The 16930-nt window shown below is 42.5% G+C and overlaps 2 protein-coding genes across 44 annotated transcripts in view; one reads left to right on the top strand and one right to left on the bottom strand.

The window, feature by feature from the left end:
• CAST (calpastatin) overlaps positions 1–6327 on the top strand; it is an 86058-nt gene extending 79731 nt beyond the window's left edge. For 33 of the 41 annotated variants that reach the window (XM_084833706.1, XM_084833709.1, XM_084833708.1 and 30 more), the window contains 3 exons: positions 1129–1203; positions 2525–2579; positions 4929–6327. In XM_084833706.1, coding sequence (XP_084689832.1) covers positions 1129–1203; positions 2525–2569 — 120 coding nt within the window. In that variant the 3' untranslated portion in view covers positions 2570–2579; positions 4929–6327. Of the gene's footprint in view, positions 1–1128; positions 1204–2524; positions 2580–3186; positions 3278–4928 lie in introns of all 41 variants that reach the window. The other 8 variants (XR_014787660.1, XR_014787661.1, XR_014787662.1 and 5 more) reach the window with 1 other exon arrangement.
• A 2316-nt stretch (positions 6328–8643) lies between these two features.
• Positions 8644–16930, bottom strand: part of ERAP1 (endoplasmic reticulum aminopeptidase 1) — a 36594-nt gene continuing 28307 nt past the window's right edge. For all 3 annotated transcript variants that reach the window (XM_084833704.1, XM_084833702.1, XM_084833703.1), the window contains 5 exons: positions 16246–16430; positions 15805–15966; positions 13989–14129; positions 13804–13885; positions 8644–10569 (listed from right to left, as the gene is read on the bottom strand). In XM_084833704.1, coding sequence (XP_084689830.1) covers positions 10420–10569; positions 13804–13885; positions 13989–14129; positions 15805–15966; positions 16246–16430 — 720 coding nt within the window. In that variant the 3' untranslated portion in view covers positions 8644–10419. The remainder of the gene's footprint in view (positions 10570–13803; positions 13886–13988; positions 14130–15804; positions 15967–16245; positions 16431–16930) is intronic.

The following is a 16930-nucleotide window of genomic DNA, read 5'->3' on the forward strand; positions in this document are numbered from 1 at the left end:
AAAATAATGGTTGGCTGTTTTTCTCATTTCCCTGATCTTAACTGTTCTTGGCACACATCTTATACATGCATTCCTAACAGTCAACTCTGTTACATTTAAAGACCTTTTCTCACAATAAAGTTGTCTCAAGCATGGACTTATTTCTAGAACTGGCTCTCCGATTATTCAAAGGCCAATATTTTTGTAGCAGAACCCATGTTTGTCTTTCCAATATGCTACAGTATAGGCACAACTTGCCCTGGGGTGTTTTTCTGTGTTCTATTGAAGTGACTGGAGCTTATCCAAGAACAGAGGAGCTCATCCTGTGAACAGAAAATATCTGTGAACTTGCATATCTAAAAGAGCTGGCAGAAAAGCCATGGACCTGGTTTGCACGTAACAATGGCAAATCATGGGTTAATTAACCCATGACTTGCAGAGCCATGTGCAAACCACTTACGGTTTGCAGCAACAACCTACGAATGCCCCATTTGTACATTATTAGTGTGACATCTGAACCTGGACACTTTGGGCTATTTAACCTGTGAAGAACCCAGAGTTAACCCATGGTTTATTCTTAGGTTAACTTTGGGTTGTTTAACCCATGAATAACCCAAGGTGTCCGGGTTCAGATGTCACGCTAACAACCTATGAATGGGGTGTTTGTAAGTTGTTGCTGCAGCAACCTGGAAGTGGCTTGTGCGCATCCTCACGAATTGTGGGTGCTACCAAATGCCACCATTACATGCAAACAGTAATAAAGCAGCTTGTGTTGGGGATTTTTAGTGTGAAACCATAAAGGGGAAGGGTTAAGAAGTCCCTTTCTCCCCAGACTGGTCTTCGCCTTCAAACTGCAGCCTCAGTAGCTGCATTGTATAAAAGATAATGTCTTTTAAAACTAATCGCAGAACTATATGGAGTGTAAATTTCCACCCATAGAGAGCAGCTCATTAAGAGATTTTTCTTCTGCCTCTATGTGCAGTTCTATCAAATTATTTAGTTCAGCATTCCAGACCCACTGAATCTTTCACTTTTTGTGTGGATCTTGCGTAAATGCTTTTTTCTGGAAACAAATGTTTCCCAAACTCTTTCAGGTGTGTTTCAGCCTGAACATTTATGAACAAAGGTATTTCTATTTCTTGGGTGTAGGATGAAAAAGCAAAAGATGCTGCCGTATCTAAATCAGGGAGAAAGGATGAAAAGAAATCCAAATCCTCTAAAAAGGTAAGGAATTATTTTTTATTAGAAACATGTATTTTACACAGCCATGACATATTTTACGAGTCCCAGGAAGTTCTGGAACATCCTGTGTGCAATTCCTCAGCATCTTACTTCATCAGGATCCTTGATTTTGTCTTTTTTTTCAATCTCCACTGTTATTACTAGACGAGGTGCATGATTAAGTTGCTGTTGTGCACACTTGGATGGAGTGATTTGAGAACAGGGAAGCAAAGAGCGAAGAGGTGGGAACATGAGTAGGGGCAATACTGGGTTTTCTTCCTCACAAAGTTTTGTGTAGGTGCGAAAACAAAATGAATGTTGGAGTTGAGATTTGTATGATTTACCCCTAGACGTTTTGTGGCATTTTTGCACATTGGCCAGTTAGAGAGCAATCCTATGCCCCCTACACAGTGTCTGGGGGACACAGGATATTTCAGTTTCCTGTCTCTGAGCTCAGAGACAGGAAACCGCGCTCCCTGTCCCCTCCCTCACCCTTGCCCCCGCGCAGCCAGCACGGAAAGAACCATGCTGGCTGCTGCTACAACCTTGCAAATGTGAGCTCATAGGGGGTGCCCTGTTTCATCTTTAAATGTTAAATCAGTTAAATGGCTATCAGTGATTATATCTGTGGTCAAGTGGTGAGAAATCATCAGATAATTTATAGAATAGGTAAAATAAGAAATACCCAGCTTCAAGAACAGTTACACATGCATATTTTATTTGGATGATGTTAAATGATATATGGATTTTTGTTCTGTGAACGGTCTCTGAAACAGAGCAACTTTTGACTTTTCAGTCACTGAGTGTGACCATGAATTTTTGAATCGTTTAAGTGCCATATTATATGTTACATCCAACATATGATCAAAGCAGTGGTACAGAGGGGTATTCAATCCTTTCTACCAACACTGTTTTCCCAAACTAAATTGCTCCCCTCCTGATGCTGCTGTTAGAATACAGCTGCCTGTAAAATACAAGCACTTTTCCCCCCACTCCCTGCCAGGATGGCTAGCAACATGAGGGGAAGTGTTAACCACACAGGTTTGGTGCCAGTGCCACTGCTTTGATCAAATGTTGGATCCATCCACAGATGCATGAAATAAAAACGAAATGCTGGGAGAGCTACTAGCAGATCTCCCATGTAACACATAATTTGGCACTGTCAAAAGCTTTTCTCTCCACTCCTATATTCTTGATAATCAGATGTATTTCAAGCTTTGTTTTACAGATTGGATTTTCTCATTTTCGATATTTATTCAGTGTTTGTTGCATGACTGACAATTCCAACTAGTAATGTTGTTGCTGTTTTCTTTCTTTCTTTAAGGCAAAGGAGCAGAGTGCAAAATCTGAGAAACAGAAAAAAAGTTAAATCTTGACAGGTAAGGATTTTTAAGCTGTTTGTCATGCACATATGTATCCATGAATGATTCAGAAAGAATTGACGTCTTAGAAAACCCAGGCTTTTAGATACTCGCTTTTTAGGGAAGGTATTTTAATTTTTCAGAATCTTTAGGGAAGATTAATTTGTATTATCCCAATTGGTGGGATTTTTTGAAATAGTAGTATGTGAATTCTCAGTCTGGTGCCCTGGAACTATCCTTTTTTTGTAAGGCCATTCCAAAAATGTAAGATAGACATAATTAAGATACTTTTTCTATGTGTACCTCGCTTTGAACATGCATGTTCTCCTAAGGTTTTGCCAAAAACAAAACTAAATTCGAAAATATTGTATAGAAGAAAATGTAGCAAGACACCGTATTGCGGTGGTTCCGGTCCTTCCTCTCTGGCAGGTACCAGAGCGTAGCACTGGGAGAGGAGGTTTCGGACCCGTGGCCACTTACTTGTGGGGTGCCACAGGGTTCCATCCTCTCCCCGATGCTACATCTATGTGAAGCCACTGGGGGCTATCATCAGGAGGTTTGGGGTGCAGTGTCATCAATATGCGGATGACACGCAGCTCTACCTCTCATTTAAATCTTCACCAAGGTTGGCCGTAGAATCCCTGTCCAAATGTCTGGAGACGATGAGTGGCTGGATGGGGAGGAATAGGCTGAAGCTGAACCCTGACAAGACCGAGGTACTTTTGGTGGGAGACAAGAGGAGGCTGGGGGATGTTGACCTGGTGTTGAATGGGGTACGGCTACCCTTGAAAGACCAGGTCCACAGCCTGGGGGTCATTTTGGACTCCCAGCTGTCCATGGAGGCTCAGGTGTCAGCTGTGAGCCGGACAGCGCTGTATCACCTCCATCTGATACGGCGGCTGCGCCCCTTGCTTCCCGACCATCTGCTCCGATCGGTAGTACATGCCCTGGTCTCCTCTCGTTTAGACTACTGTAATGCGCTCTATGTGGGGTTACCCTTGAAGACGGTTCGGAAACTGCAGCTGATACAGAACGCGGCAGCTCGCCTGATTAAAGGCAGCCGCCGGCGAGATCACATCACTCCATTGCTGAAGGAGTTGCACTGGTTACCAGTTGTTTTCCGGGCCAAATTCAAGGTGTTGGTTTTGACCTTTAAAACCCTATATGGCTCCGGCCCAGCCTATCTTAAGGAGCGCCTCCAACAGCACCAGACAGGCCGCTTAACAAGATCAGCCTCGGATGACCTTCTCTCTGTCCCATCAGCCAGGACAGCTAGACTGGTGGGGACGAGGGAGAGGGCCTTTTCTGTGGTGGCCCCCACTCTGTGGAACTCCCTCCCTAGGGAACTCCGTCATACCCCCTCTTTAATGAGCTTCCGTCGTGCATTAAAAATGTTGTTGTTCAGGCAGGCATTTGGGGTGGGTTAGGGTATTTTAGAAAATGTTTTTATTGTAGAATTTTATTGTTTTAAACTGTTTTTATTGTATGTTGTACATCGCCCAGAGTGGCTGGGTGACCAGCCAGATGGGCGATTAATAAATTTAATAATAAATAAATAAATAAAATAAGACAGGGGCAATCATACACCAGCATGCATGAGGTTTTAGGCTAACGTAGAATACAACCAACAAATACAGTCAGCCTTTGCTTCTTGAGGGAACTGCGTTGGATTAATTCTATGCAGGAAGCAGCTTTGCACATGCAGTATCAAGTAATGTAAATACTGTGGGTCAGTTCACATGTTAGCTTGTTTGTGAGGCTCCTGATGTATCCCCTCTCTATTTGAACTGGCTGGCTTCCACAACAGGGGAGAGGCACCATTCTCCTAGAGCAAACCTGTGGGGAATCCTGTGGCCCTCCAGATGTTGGATTCCAATTCCTATAATCCCTGACTATTGGCCATGCTGGCTGGGGTTGATAGTAACAAATCTGGAGAGCCACAAATTCCTTCCCCCTGCTCTAGAAACTAAACAGGCAACTGTTGCCTGCAACAGTTTGTAACGCTTCTCTCTCTTTCCTGTGCCTGTGTTTAGGGATCCACTGCTTCTGCACATTTCATCTGCAGCTTCTCCTCCTCCTCTTGTTTCTGACAGTAACTTGCTTGCTCTGACAGCTCATGTTTTTCTCTTGAGGAAAGCAACAACCACTAGAGCATGCAAATCATGTTCAATCTGGACAGACTAGGGTCTTAGCCTCACAGACTGGCTAGCATGCGTATTGATCCCATCTGTACTCTACTAGGGTATTTCCAGTTTTTTATTTGGAACTATTTTTAATCTCAGCTGATGAATTCTGTTTTATGGGACAAAACTTCTTTCGTCTATCTAAGAATGTGTTGTCTTTTTTTTTTTTGTATTTCTTCTTCAGACTTTTCATCACTAGTGCAAAGACTCTTCGTTTTGCTGGTGGATAGCTGCACTTGAACAAAAGCTATTTTGCAGAAGCAAAATAGTCTGGGTGGTTTTTGTATTGTGGTATTTGGATATTTTGGCATGCCATGCATATCTTCTGCTATTTTCTGAGAATGAACTAACTTTTTCTAGTCATTTATTTTACTGTCGTTTGTTTTGTAATTTTCTTCAGTTCTGAGAGAAAAGGAATGCCTTATATTTGTAAGAAACAGATTTCCTATGAATTAAATAGTAATTAAAAAAGTCTGCAAAGTTTTGCACATAATCTACACATAGTGCCTGTAAATCTCAGCAGAGTTCACTAAATTGTACTATATATATATTTAGTATAATGAATGCTTTAAACATTCTGGAATGGAATGAGTTTTGGATATCATCTGTCTCTTTAGACTGGTTGCCTGTGGGTATTCTTTCTGGGAGAATAGTTGGTGAAAAGGGAGTATTCAGTTGCTAAGATTTAAAAGACTGAGCGGAATAGAAGCTATTGTTGCTCATCCTTGGCTTCTAACAATATAGTATTGAATATGAACAGTGCCATTAGTATTTTTATTTTAAATCTTGAGTCCTTGCTGTCACCACCTTTTGTGTACTTATGCTGCCCCTGCCAGTGGCTTCCAAGAAGGACATAATATTGCATCAGAACTACTAGAGAAGGCTGTAGTACTTTGGAAGGGATGTAGTTTTGCAGTATCTGCTTCACTCTCCTTGACGTACAGAACTGCGCAAAGAAGTCCAATGACAGTATATATATTCCCACAAGTTAAGCTGGTATGGCCCCCACCCTGGAATTCAAATGACACAGAGCAGCTTATTCTTGATGTATACATACATAGTACAACTGAATAAGAAGATGCTTTGTGAGCTAATTTGGATGCAATGCTTCCTCAGATTTCCATTTCTTCTTCTTCTTGGTATTCTTTGTAGCAAGAGAGAGTCTATGACTCCAGTACCAGATTCTGATATGCTTTGCAATCTGAGGAGCAAATCTTTCTGTTGACTTGTGGAGTAAGGTACTACTCCTAGTTTGGTAAAACGGTCAAGTCTGCTCCTAGGTAGCTAATTGTCTACCACTTCCATTATCAGATATATAGGCCACAGTCCACCAGGAATATAATCTGTGCAAGCCCTTTTGAACTGCATGGGGGTTACGCAAGAATACAGTCGTTTTCTGCCATAGCTCTTATTTATTTCAAAAGGAATTAAGTGCAGGAGATGTTCCCAGTGGATTGCGTCTTTCAGCCTGAGGAAAATCAGAATTCTGATTGTCCTTGACAATCTGTAATGTTAATACTGTACTGTATTGGACAGTCTGTACTGAGATTCTGTGTCACACTAATAAAGTTTAGAATGTATTATCCCATATTTGTACTTACATTCTATGTTTTTAATAACACATTATTACTGTTGCCATAATTCAGGGATAGGGAACTTCAGTCCAAATGGAAGGTCCCCACCCAGCCCCTGCCCTTACTTCCAATCAGAGATTAAAGATAAGGGGTTTCCTCTCCTCCTAACCATGCTGCAAGGTTTTAAAAAAAGCCTTCATTGGTGACAAATGGAAGCCTTTAAAAGCCCAACTACAATGGCAAGGGGCATATCCAGGGAGGCACTGCTGAGCAGGGAAGAGCTAACCTAGTGTTCAAGTGCACAAGAGTGCAGATTTGGCTGTCACCTTGTCAATTTCCTTGTATGTTACAGCTGTCAAAGGGAGCACTGGAGTAGGTAACATACATGAAAACTGACAATTGTGCACCAAAACAGAAAAAATGTGAAAAAGGAGCCACAAAAAAGAGGGGGTAGAGCCAAATAACTCCCATTTGTGAATTTCTTGAAGACTTGGGGAAGTGTTGAAAGAGGGGAGGACACTGACAAGTGTCAGTTCAAGGCATAATAGAGGATAACATTCCCAAGGAATTGCGTGTGTGCATGTGTCCCCCCCTTTGGTGCTCCTTTTCAGAGCAATTACTTTGTTGGCATTTCTTTTTCAGTGCTTCTGAACTGAGCAAATGGTTTCCTACTTTCTCTTAGTATTATCTTTTCCCAAGTCCTTTGCAAATGTGCACAGATTAGCCTCTATGCAGTCTAGCCTTGTCAATTTCCTTGTTGCCTAAGCTACTCCTGAGCTGCCATTGACAGGTGTAACATACAAGAAAATTGACAAGGCAAAATGACACATATCAGACAGCTGAATCTGCACTGTTGCACACTTGCGAAAGACTGGGAAAAAATAGGACCCCATTTGCATGCTTCCAAGTCACCAATTTTTTTTTTTTAGGTAGTGGAAGAAGTGCTCCAAAAAGGGGTAGCGATCAGAGTGCTGAGGGGGCTGGGATGAGGTGACAAGACTGGTTGCGACACAAAGAACACTGGGACATGTGCAGAGAGTGGGCTGTAGGACTGAGGGGGAAAGAAGCCAAGCTGCTGCTCACCCGATTGTCTGTCAGGAGTAACATGGGTTAGGAAGTGAACAACCAACCTATGGTGGCTTATCCTCCAGAGTAGCTTAGGGCACAATTGTATGGCCGCTAGACAGTGGCTAGATGGCCATAGGATTGGTCAGTTCCCGGGAACTGACCTTGGAGCCTGCGTTCCGAGGTCGGTTCCTGGAAAGCCATCTCCCCACCCCCTCCCAGGCAGTGCGGATTGTCCCTGTGCTCCACGCTCAGAAGAGCAGCACGGAACGGGGCAAAAGTGGGCGTTCCTGGTGGCAGGGAGTTTGTAAATGATGGTGCAACACTTCCTATGTGTCATCCAGCCTGCCCACCCTGCACTCCGATGTCCTGAGGCTAGACAGCTGAAATCGGCCACCTAGCTGCGAAGGCAGGGCGGCTGGAGCACGGAGATGATGATCCCCTCTGCACTCCTCCCACCATGCATTGGACAGGCGGTCACCTCAGAGTTCAGAGGCAGCCATCTATCCGCATAGGATTGCTCCCACGTGTTACATGCGAACCTACCCATTTAGTCAAATCCAACTAATCTCCTTTGTCTAAGGGTTATACACATGACCAATCCAGCAGCCAACACTGCTGCATATACAATTGTTGGATCAGGAGCTTTACATATACTTGATCACTACAAACTATTTACAAACATTTGAATTTAAATAATTCACGTGAAAAGTTACCTAAATATTTTCTGGTATTTAAAATGTGGAATTTAACTTCTAATACTCATCCCTGATTACATCAACTCTGCAATAAAAAGCAACCAGACTGGTACTTCCTTCAAAAAAATGACTGACTTTCAGTGTCTTAGAAATAAACTGTATATCCCAATTGCTTAAAATATCGAATAATGTGAAAATTCTGATATTGGACTCTTAAAATTAGGTTTCTCTTTGGGTATGATGGAAAAAGGAACAATTAGAGAGAGATAATCTGGACAGAAATTCATATTTGAATTTTTTAACCTGGGTTGGAGCGCAATCTCTGATACATTCTGCTGAGAAAGTCTTGGGAAATTAACCACCTGACAGTTTTGGTTCCCCATCTGTAAAAATGGGGACCATAGTAACCTTTTGTACAGGACTGTTGATAAGTCCAAAGGCAGATCTATGAGAGCAATAAAATTCTCTTCCCCACAACATGAAATAAGACAAAGATCAGTATGTGTAAGTGTCCAGGTGTGTCTAGCTTCCCTACCATAGGACTGGATGACAGAGACATAGATTGAGGGACTTAGCTTTATTCAAAGGTAACACAGATCACACTTCAGAAGTCATGGCACTTAATCTTAGAAGTTACAAATGAGTTAACTCAAGAGCTAATGGCCCATGGCTTAAATTAAGGAGCAGTCCAGAGGCAAGAGACTTAACTCTTAAGAACATCATTAGGGGTTCAAAGCATTTAGAGAACCAGGTTCATGATACAAGATTCAAAAGCAGGGTATGGTTCACAATTTATGGCTAGAGCTCCAGGCAAAAATTGAGTTGTTTCCCAAAATGGGATCTCCATCCTCAAGAACCATGAGCTGGGTCAGGTTCAGGAATAGTTGCAGCTAGGCAGAGTGCCTGCTCTTGGGGTAGCCCCTTTGACAGGATTGCTACATGGCAGGGGTCCTAGCTGAACTAAGTGCGGGAGTTCAAGAATAAACTAGGCCTAAGAGGTCTAGCCAACGCAAAGTCCAAAAATGCAGGGTTTCCACACACAGAAGCCTCTAGCTGACTCGGGTTCAAGAATACAGGAATAAGTTACAACAAGGCAGAATCATAACTTGTTGCCAGTTTGGAGTTTTCATATTACAAGATTCTGTGGAAGCACGAACAAACCAGGCAGAGAATGTTTGGCAAAAGAAGACACTGAGGATGAGGAAGGAGAATTCTAGGCAATGGAAGATTTTGGCACCAGCAAGGCATTCTTATATGTGCATCAGCTTATCACAATGGGTGTGGCAGCTAAGCTCATTAACAATTATTCTGTACCAACAACTGCATCTGACCCATAGACAATCAATATGTCAAACCAGGGCTTCTCTGCTTTGTCCTCTTGGGCTGATGCTGAGAGCTGAGATACACTCCTAAACAACTCTACTCCCCTCGTGCTCAGTTCCCGTGACAGATTTCTTAGGTAATAACGCAGAAATCAGCTCAAGGCCAAAAATGCAGCTGTTTGATTTTACTTCTTTCATCCACAATTAGCTGAGAAGTTTAACAGTGATACACTCTTATGTCAGCCACCTTCCCATGGCTGTATTGAATTCTACATTATAAGATGAAGCAGACTTTGGTTCAGAGGTGACAAGGCCCATGGCAAAATCCTGACACTAAATAGGCAAAATCTGTGGGTTTGAGGAGAGCTCAAATAAGAATATTAGCAAAGCCAGCAATAGCGTTTGTGCTACGCAGGCATCCAGCTCCGAATTATCCAGGTTTGGACAGAACGCTGAACTGCAGTTAGTCAAAATGAAAGCAAAAGTTTCCAAATGCTTTGTGGCTTTGAGCCCAAGGTGTGTTCTATGGTCATTCCCTTAACTATAAGCTATAACCCATCATTATATTCAATAAAGGCCTATATCTCATTTTAAGTTTTGCATTGCTCTATGTCGCTTTTGAAGTCATTACCAGGTAAATCCTCATTCACTCTACCTCCAGGTTCCTGCAAACTTATTTTAAAATAGTTGCCTGCTGATAAGCTCACTCGAGGTATGTCTATAGAAGCCATGGATATTAAAAATGATTTCTCTCTTGGCTGATGTTGCAGTTACAGTGGTGAAAAATTTGGCACATGTTGTAAATATATAACTTAACATGTACACAAGGTCTTAATGCCATTTTCCTGCCTTTGAAAATGTAGGTCATACATCCAACTTTAGTCACTAGAATAAGCCTAAATATTTGCACTAATGAGCAATCTTGTTTTCACAATTCTATATCAACTTAGTTTGTGGGCAGCATTTTTCATGTCAGTTACAGTTCTAAATCCTGAAACAGTATGTCACAGACAATTTTACACTTCGCTGTTGCTCTGTAACCACTTCTTGATTTTTTCTAGGTTCGTATCCATCCACTGGATATTTTCTTCAATTGTTTCTATTGCTTGTTGGACAGCACGGAGCTGTGAACTTTTTTTGTCGAGAGAGTTGAAGTAGTCTTTTACCTGTTGAATTAAAAAACACACACCACAATTCATTATTGCACTGCTACCATTATTTCTAATAGGATTCGAAAAAGAATAGGTTTTAGGAGACTGCATCCTAATCTCTTTGCTGCCGCTGCACTGGATGAGCTTCCTGGGTTTTGTCATAAGAGATTCTTGGCTTTGGAAGCACAAAGAAATGTGTCTGTGGTTCAAATGTATAAAGAAATAGTATAAGAAGGAGAACATAAGTTATCTAGTGTTTATATGGGGCATCCTAATGATGCACTCATTTATTTCATCGGGTTCTAAGAAACTTCAAGATATCCTCCCCATTTTATCTCCAGGTGTTGCTCACGACCACTGGCTGCTTTGTGCTATTCCTCTTGCTACTGGTGGTTGTTAAATTCTTTGTCGATAACATTCACAACCTCTTAGGATTCTAGCTCTGATCCAGCAAGGGAAATCCATGCTACTTACTGTCAGAGGTTTTAAGATCATAACGCTTTAGTGCTTGATTTGGTTTCCACTACTACTATTATTTTATACAAGCGGAATCAATTATACTATTATTACAACTGAACTGAGTGTAAACCTTCAGTACCTATATTCTGATCTGAGCTAGGGCTGTGCACGGACCCCCTGCTTTTCTTCGGATGCTGCTTCAGACCTTCCAAAGCAGCCCCACTTCGCTTTGGACCGCTTTGGACCCCATCCGCTTCACTTCGGATATCCAAATCATTCTGATATGACGTTTTCTCATTGACTTGCATTGGAAAATAGAAACGGCCATACCTTTTTCAGTTTTCATGATAAATACATGAAATTTGTGGATCCGTCAGCCCCCATGGAGGGGATCCCACCTGCCAAATTGCAGACAGTTTGGCCTAGCAGTTCTTGTGCTATGCACTGGTAAAATACGCTGTTCTCAGAAACTCAAACCAAAGGTCATAATGGGATAACCATAGAAGTTAAGTGTTGAAGGAGGAGGTCACTATCCCTAATCTCTGCTGTAGGTTCCTTTGAACTACAATACCCCTCTCCCCTTTAACGTCACAGTGGATGACCTCATGCTTGCTTTGGCTGAATTTGGAGTATACATTACCTGGGAAAACAGGCTGGAGTAGTTTTTGTGCTAATATGATTTTTTTTAGCAAGCACAAAATGAATATTTTATATTTTAATTAAAAAAATTAACCACACCACACCTGCCAAATTTCAAAGAGTTTTTAATTTGAAAAAATGATGCAAGTGGACCAAAGGAATTGAGAGTGTAGCGAAGTGCACATCATTATCCAGTTTATATTTATATATGCAGTTGGTGATCTGGTTGGGCACTGGACACATCCACCTTGTGGACCCATACTTCCCCCACTCCATCTCCTCCATGGTAGCCTGCCTGAGCCTCTTGGGGATGGGGGACAGACAGCTTGAAGGGATTCCGGCACTACTAGCCTTCTGCTTGCTCCTGCTGCCTGCCTGCTGGGATGTGGGGGGCCTCTTCCCCAAGCAAGACCGATTGGTTCTGCTTCCTTAAGTGGTGAAGTGTCCTGGCTTTTTCCCCCTACTCAGAGACACTTTGCAGTGGTGGCAGCTGGCAGTGCTGGGATCCACTCCCACCTCAAAGTGGTCCCACACAACGCTGCCCTGACGTTCCTGTAAAGACAGTGACTGCCTGCCTTGAGTCTCGGGGGTCACCACACGAGCAGGGGAAACAACGGAAGAGGGGTCGGGTGCTGGAGCCTCTGCCTGCTGCTTGTCCTCCCCATACCCTGGAGGATCTCCTCCTCTTGATCTTCCACCAAGCTGAGGACATCGGACACCTCTGACGTAACATCCATCAGCGGGCTCCCCTCTTCAACTAAGAAGACAGTGGTCCTTTGGCAACAGTGCTACTGCTGCTGCCTGCACCAGCCTCCTCAAACAATGACCTCCAGGCACTGCAACTTGCCTCCGCACTCTGCTGTGCTGCTACACCAGGACACGCTATCCGGACTGGGGGAGAGCAAGCTTGCCTACCAGTGTTGCTAGTCCCAGCGGCACCTCGCCCACCTCTGCCCCTACCAACAACACCCCAAAGATGCTTCATATTGGGCTTGCTTGCTTTGCCACACAGTGTAGTATTATATTATTTAAACAATAGCTGTTAATGTGTGGGTAGTGCTTTGCCACACACTGTTTGCTTATCTACACAGCACAAGCGCGCACATGCGCGTGCGCGCGCGCACACGCACACACACACACACAAAAGCAAACACAGAACTACCTACAACCAAAGGGAGGGGGGACTAACTATAATACTAAGAGAAGAGAAAAGGGGTGTTATTTTTATTTTTTTAAGGAAAAGAGATAAAAAATGGGAAGGGTACAAATACAGGAACTGAGAAGGGGGCGTGGAGGGGAGCCAAGAACAAGGACAAGAAAGTACTATATTTTTTAAATGTATATATCTAGACAGAATGAAAGTAAGGGCAAACTAAGGGTTCAGAGAGAATTGAAAAGGTGGTGGGGAAGCTAAAGAACGAGGCAAAGCAACAAAAGTGATTTGTTTTTAAATGAACAAACAATGAAAGGTAAAACCCATTACAGAAGGGTGGGGTGGGGGCAGACTAAGAAGCAGGGAGGAAACTCAAACTAGGTACTAAATGTTTAGTTTTTAAAATGAAAAATCTACAAAAGAAAATAGCTGAGCTAATAAACACAAAGCTGCACCCTCCCCACCCCCCAGATCTCTAACAAAACCAACTACCACCTAACCACCGAGTGCTCTCTCGCAATGAACAAATGCAGGCTGATCACTCCAGTATCCGCCCCCCACCCCCCCGCCGCTGCTCTCCACCACTGTCACAGATTGGAGACTGCTGGGTTCTGTTCAGCCCTAATTTGGCAACTAAAGTCACCATTGGTCAAAGCTCCCTCTCCCCTTCCTCCCTCCCTCCCGAATCTTTCTCAAATTGATACATTTGGAGCCAGCCTGTCTGGGCTGCTGAGAAGGCATCAGAAGAGCTATGAATCGCCAAGGTGGACCAAAGCGCTTTGACGAAGAGTCGTCTCGCTTTGGGGCGCCTCGGTGCTGTTCTGATGCACTTCGGATCACACTGAGAAACCTCTGAAGCTGCCTGCTTCACCTCGTTAGTTGGACCAAAGCGGCGCACAGCCCTAGTTTGAACCTCTATAACTGGCTTGACTTGATTTTAAATAAAATCATGGATTCATGCTGAACTATGTAACATAGATTGTGAAAAACATGCTTACCTCAGCAAGCTGTGCCTTTGTGGAATACTTATTTGTTACTCCAGTAACCATGCGTGCAATAGAATGCGAACCTAGTTCAAACCTGCAAAAATAGTAATGACAATATATGAACTAAATAGTTTTGTGGTTTAAAGAAAAAGAAACATGAATATAGGTACTGGGAGAATGTTAAAACTGTCACCTACTTTTGCACAAGTTTCTGCCAGTTCTTCTTCAAAAACTTCCAGGCTAACTGATAACCAGCAGGGTTCCTTCCAACACTCAAAACAATAGCAGGAAGTTCCTGAGTCTTTATTATGTCACCTTGCAACCCTTGATCCATTAACCTAAAAAACAAATATGAATATAACCTTATTAGTAGGAAGGATAAAAATGGATAAATGATAGTGTTAAATCCAATGTCATGCTAGTGCAATAGGACTTTCTCCTTCTCTGCCCTGCAGCCCCCTGCGCCATCTGAGAAAAATGCTCTGGAGGGTTTCCCAGCTGTCTGGAACAGATTTTGAAGATGCCTGTGTACACATGTGTATGTGTTTGTGTGTGCACGCATGTAGGGAAATACTCCCCTTCCAATCCTGCTGATGGAACCAGTTCTGTTAGTGGAAGGACACTGCTGAAACCAATGCATACAATGCAATCCTGTGTAAATTACTTAGAAATGTCCCACTGTTCAATGGGGCTTTTCTCCCAAGTAGGTGCGCACAGAATTGCAACTTCAAAGTAGTACAGCTTTCTTTGCCACTGCTGCATTCAGAGGCATGGAGGGAGTTGTTAGTGCTCAGTTTAAAATGCTTTTTGTAAGGAGTTGGTATCATCATAAATTTGTGCTAACAAGTTTGAAAAAGAAGAAGACAATGCGCCCCCCCCCCCCAATACCTCCCCAAAGAATCACTAATATTGGAATAGTCACATCAACTCCAGGAAAAAAATGTCAAATAAGCTCATACCAACTATCAATGACCATGATTATGGGGACGCCAGCTGCCTTTCCAAAAATCCCTAGATACCAAAATAAGCCTCTTCCATACCAGAGCTTGTATCCACAGGCACAATACTAGAACTCGGGGTCATGCAATGAAATTAACTGCCTGTAAGTTCTCGACAGACAAAACCAAGTATTTTTCTTCACATAAAGTACGCAGAGAATTCATGATTGCAAGATGTAGTGATGACTACTAGCTTAGGTGGCTTAAAAAAATATAATTAGACAAGCTCATAGAGGATACTGCTTAGCAATAGCTACCAGCTATGACAGCTAAACAGAACTTCCATATTCAGAGGTAGAGCTTGATTACCACATGCTGGAGAAAAGAAATGCCTATCTCTAGCATGTCCTGCTTGTGCACTTTCCAAGGACAATTTGTTGGGCACTACTGAAGACTAGATAGAAGTCTGGTTTCATCCTTCTAACCCTACTGCAGGGAGTCAGCTCTTCACTTTCACTAAGCATCCTCTCATACTCAAAATCAGCATGGAAAGAAGTGGGGATGTTGGAAGGGTATATACCTTACTGTGCCTCAAGCAGAGACACTTCTAATATATGCTTGGAGCATGAGATTCTCTCTCCTTGAAAACCGTGGCACAGACAAGCAGATGAGTATAGGAACAAGAACAGCCAAATGACACCACAATGTATAAATTAAGAAAAGCTAGTCTGGAGCTGAATATCAGAAGCCATTGCTCAGCTGTATCTCCCACTCTCCACCTAAAAGTCTGATCTTCCCTGCCTTGCCCCATCTCAGCTTGCGTTGCCTCTCCCTCCCCAACACCATGGGAATAGGCATAATGAGAAACAGCATTTATCCAGTGCACATGAATAAAATGCACAATTGGTGTGTCAACACACTGTGAAACAATCTTCCATCACAACTGTTACAACACAGTAAATATATGACTATGATTAAATGTTTTTTTAAAGTATGGGTGGCCATCACCTTACGTTCTAAATATCTATTTTACTTTGAATGTTAAAGCCACCCATGCTATTTGAAGAACACTCACCACTGAAGCTTTTCCTTATTTTGGCTCAGGCTGAGAGCACCTTCAATCACATTCTTTTCAATGCTGAATTCAGGTAGCTGATATTTGCTGAAAAGGAAGTCCCAGCCTTCATCTGTCTGTGTTCCAACAATATATACTGCAAACTTCACATCATTAGGCAAACTGTAAAAAAATGCATCTAGAGTTACATTGTTTTTTTTAAGCTATGGAAACTGCTGTTGTTGTTTTTTATTATTACGGAAACTGCAAACTCCTCCTCCCATTGAGCAAGACTTCCACAGTCCAGAACCACTGAGAAGGGGAATTCACAGGTAAGCTTAAATTTCCCTTTTATCTGCTGCTACATGGGGACTGGGGGCACAGCATCTAAGGGACTATGCTTTATGCTTTGACCTGTCAAGATTCAAGGTGCTATACTCCTTATAAACATGAAACACGTACTGTACAGTTCCACTGGAGTTCTTCCATTTCATAAAGTACTCTTTTGCTTTGTCCACACATGGTTGGTACTTGCGTACACATGCAAATGCAAGAAGGGAGCTCCGAAGCAATCGCTCAGATGCTGTGCCTTCATCATTCCAAGACTGTTTGTCAATCATGTTTTTAAACAGATTCAGTATGTATCCCTAGAGCGATTTCACAAACAAAACAAAATCAGGTAAGCACACTAAATGCTGACTAAAATCACCATCTAATGTTATATCAAATCGGCCAAAAATCATACTGTCTTCGGCATTCTACAAAATAAATCTGCAAAATAAATGAACTTAAAACAGTTTAAGTCTGTTCATCTGAAAATAGGAAATTACATATTTAATGTGTTAGAACAATATTTAGAATAAAATGACAGCTATTGATGCATACGGTTAAATAGACATTATGTGCACACAGAGGATGCTCTTTTCATTTCAATAGAGGAATCTGATCATACGTTGTGCACACACTCCATTACAATAAATTTAAAAAATTGTGAGTGAGGAACAATCCATGTGCTTTTCTGGCTGGGAAGAGTTGATGTATCAAGTCATGTCTTGTTTACAGACTTAACTTCTGGGCAGGCTGGCACAGGTCCACCCCTCAGATAGTCTACTTTGGGGTATGTGCATATAGTTCCAGCTCCTCTGCT

This window comes from Heloderma suspectum, chromosome 2 (assembly GCF_057233095.1).
Source record: "Heloderma suspectum isolate Gila_16-S chromosome 2, 16-S_ref, whole genome shotgun sequence".
Lineage (NCBI taxonomy): Eukaryota > Metazoa > Chordata > Lepidosauria > Squamata > Helodermatidae > Heloderma > Heloderma suspectum.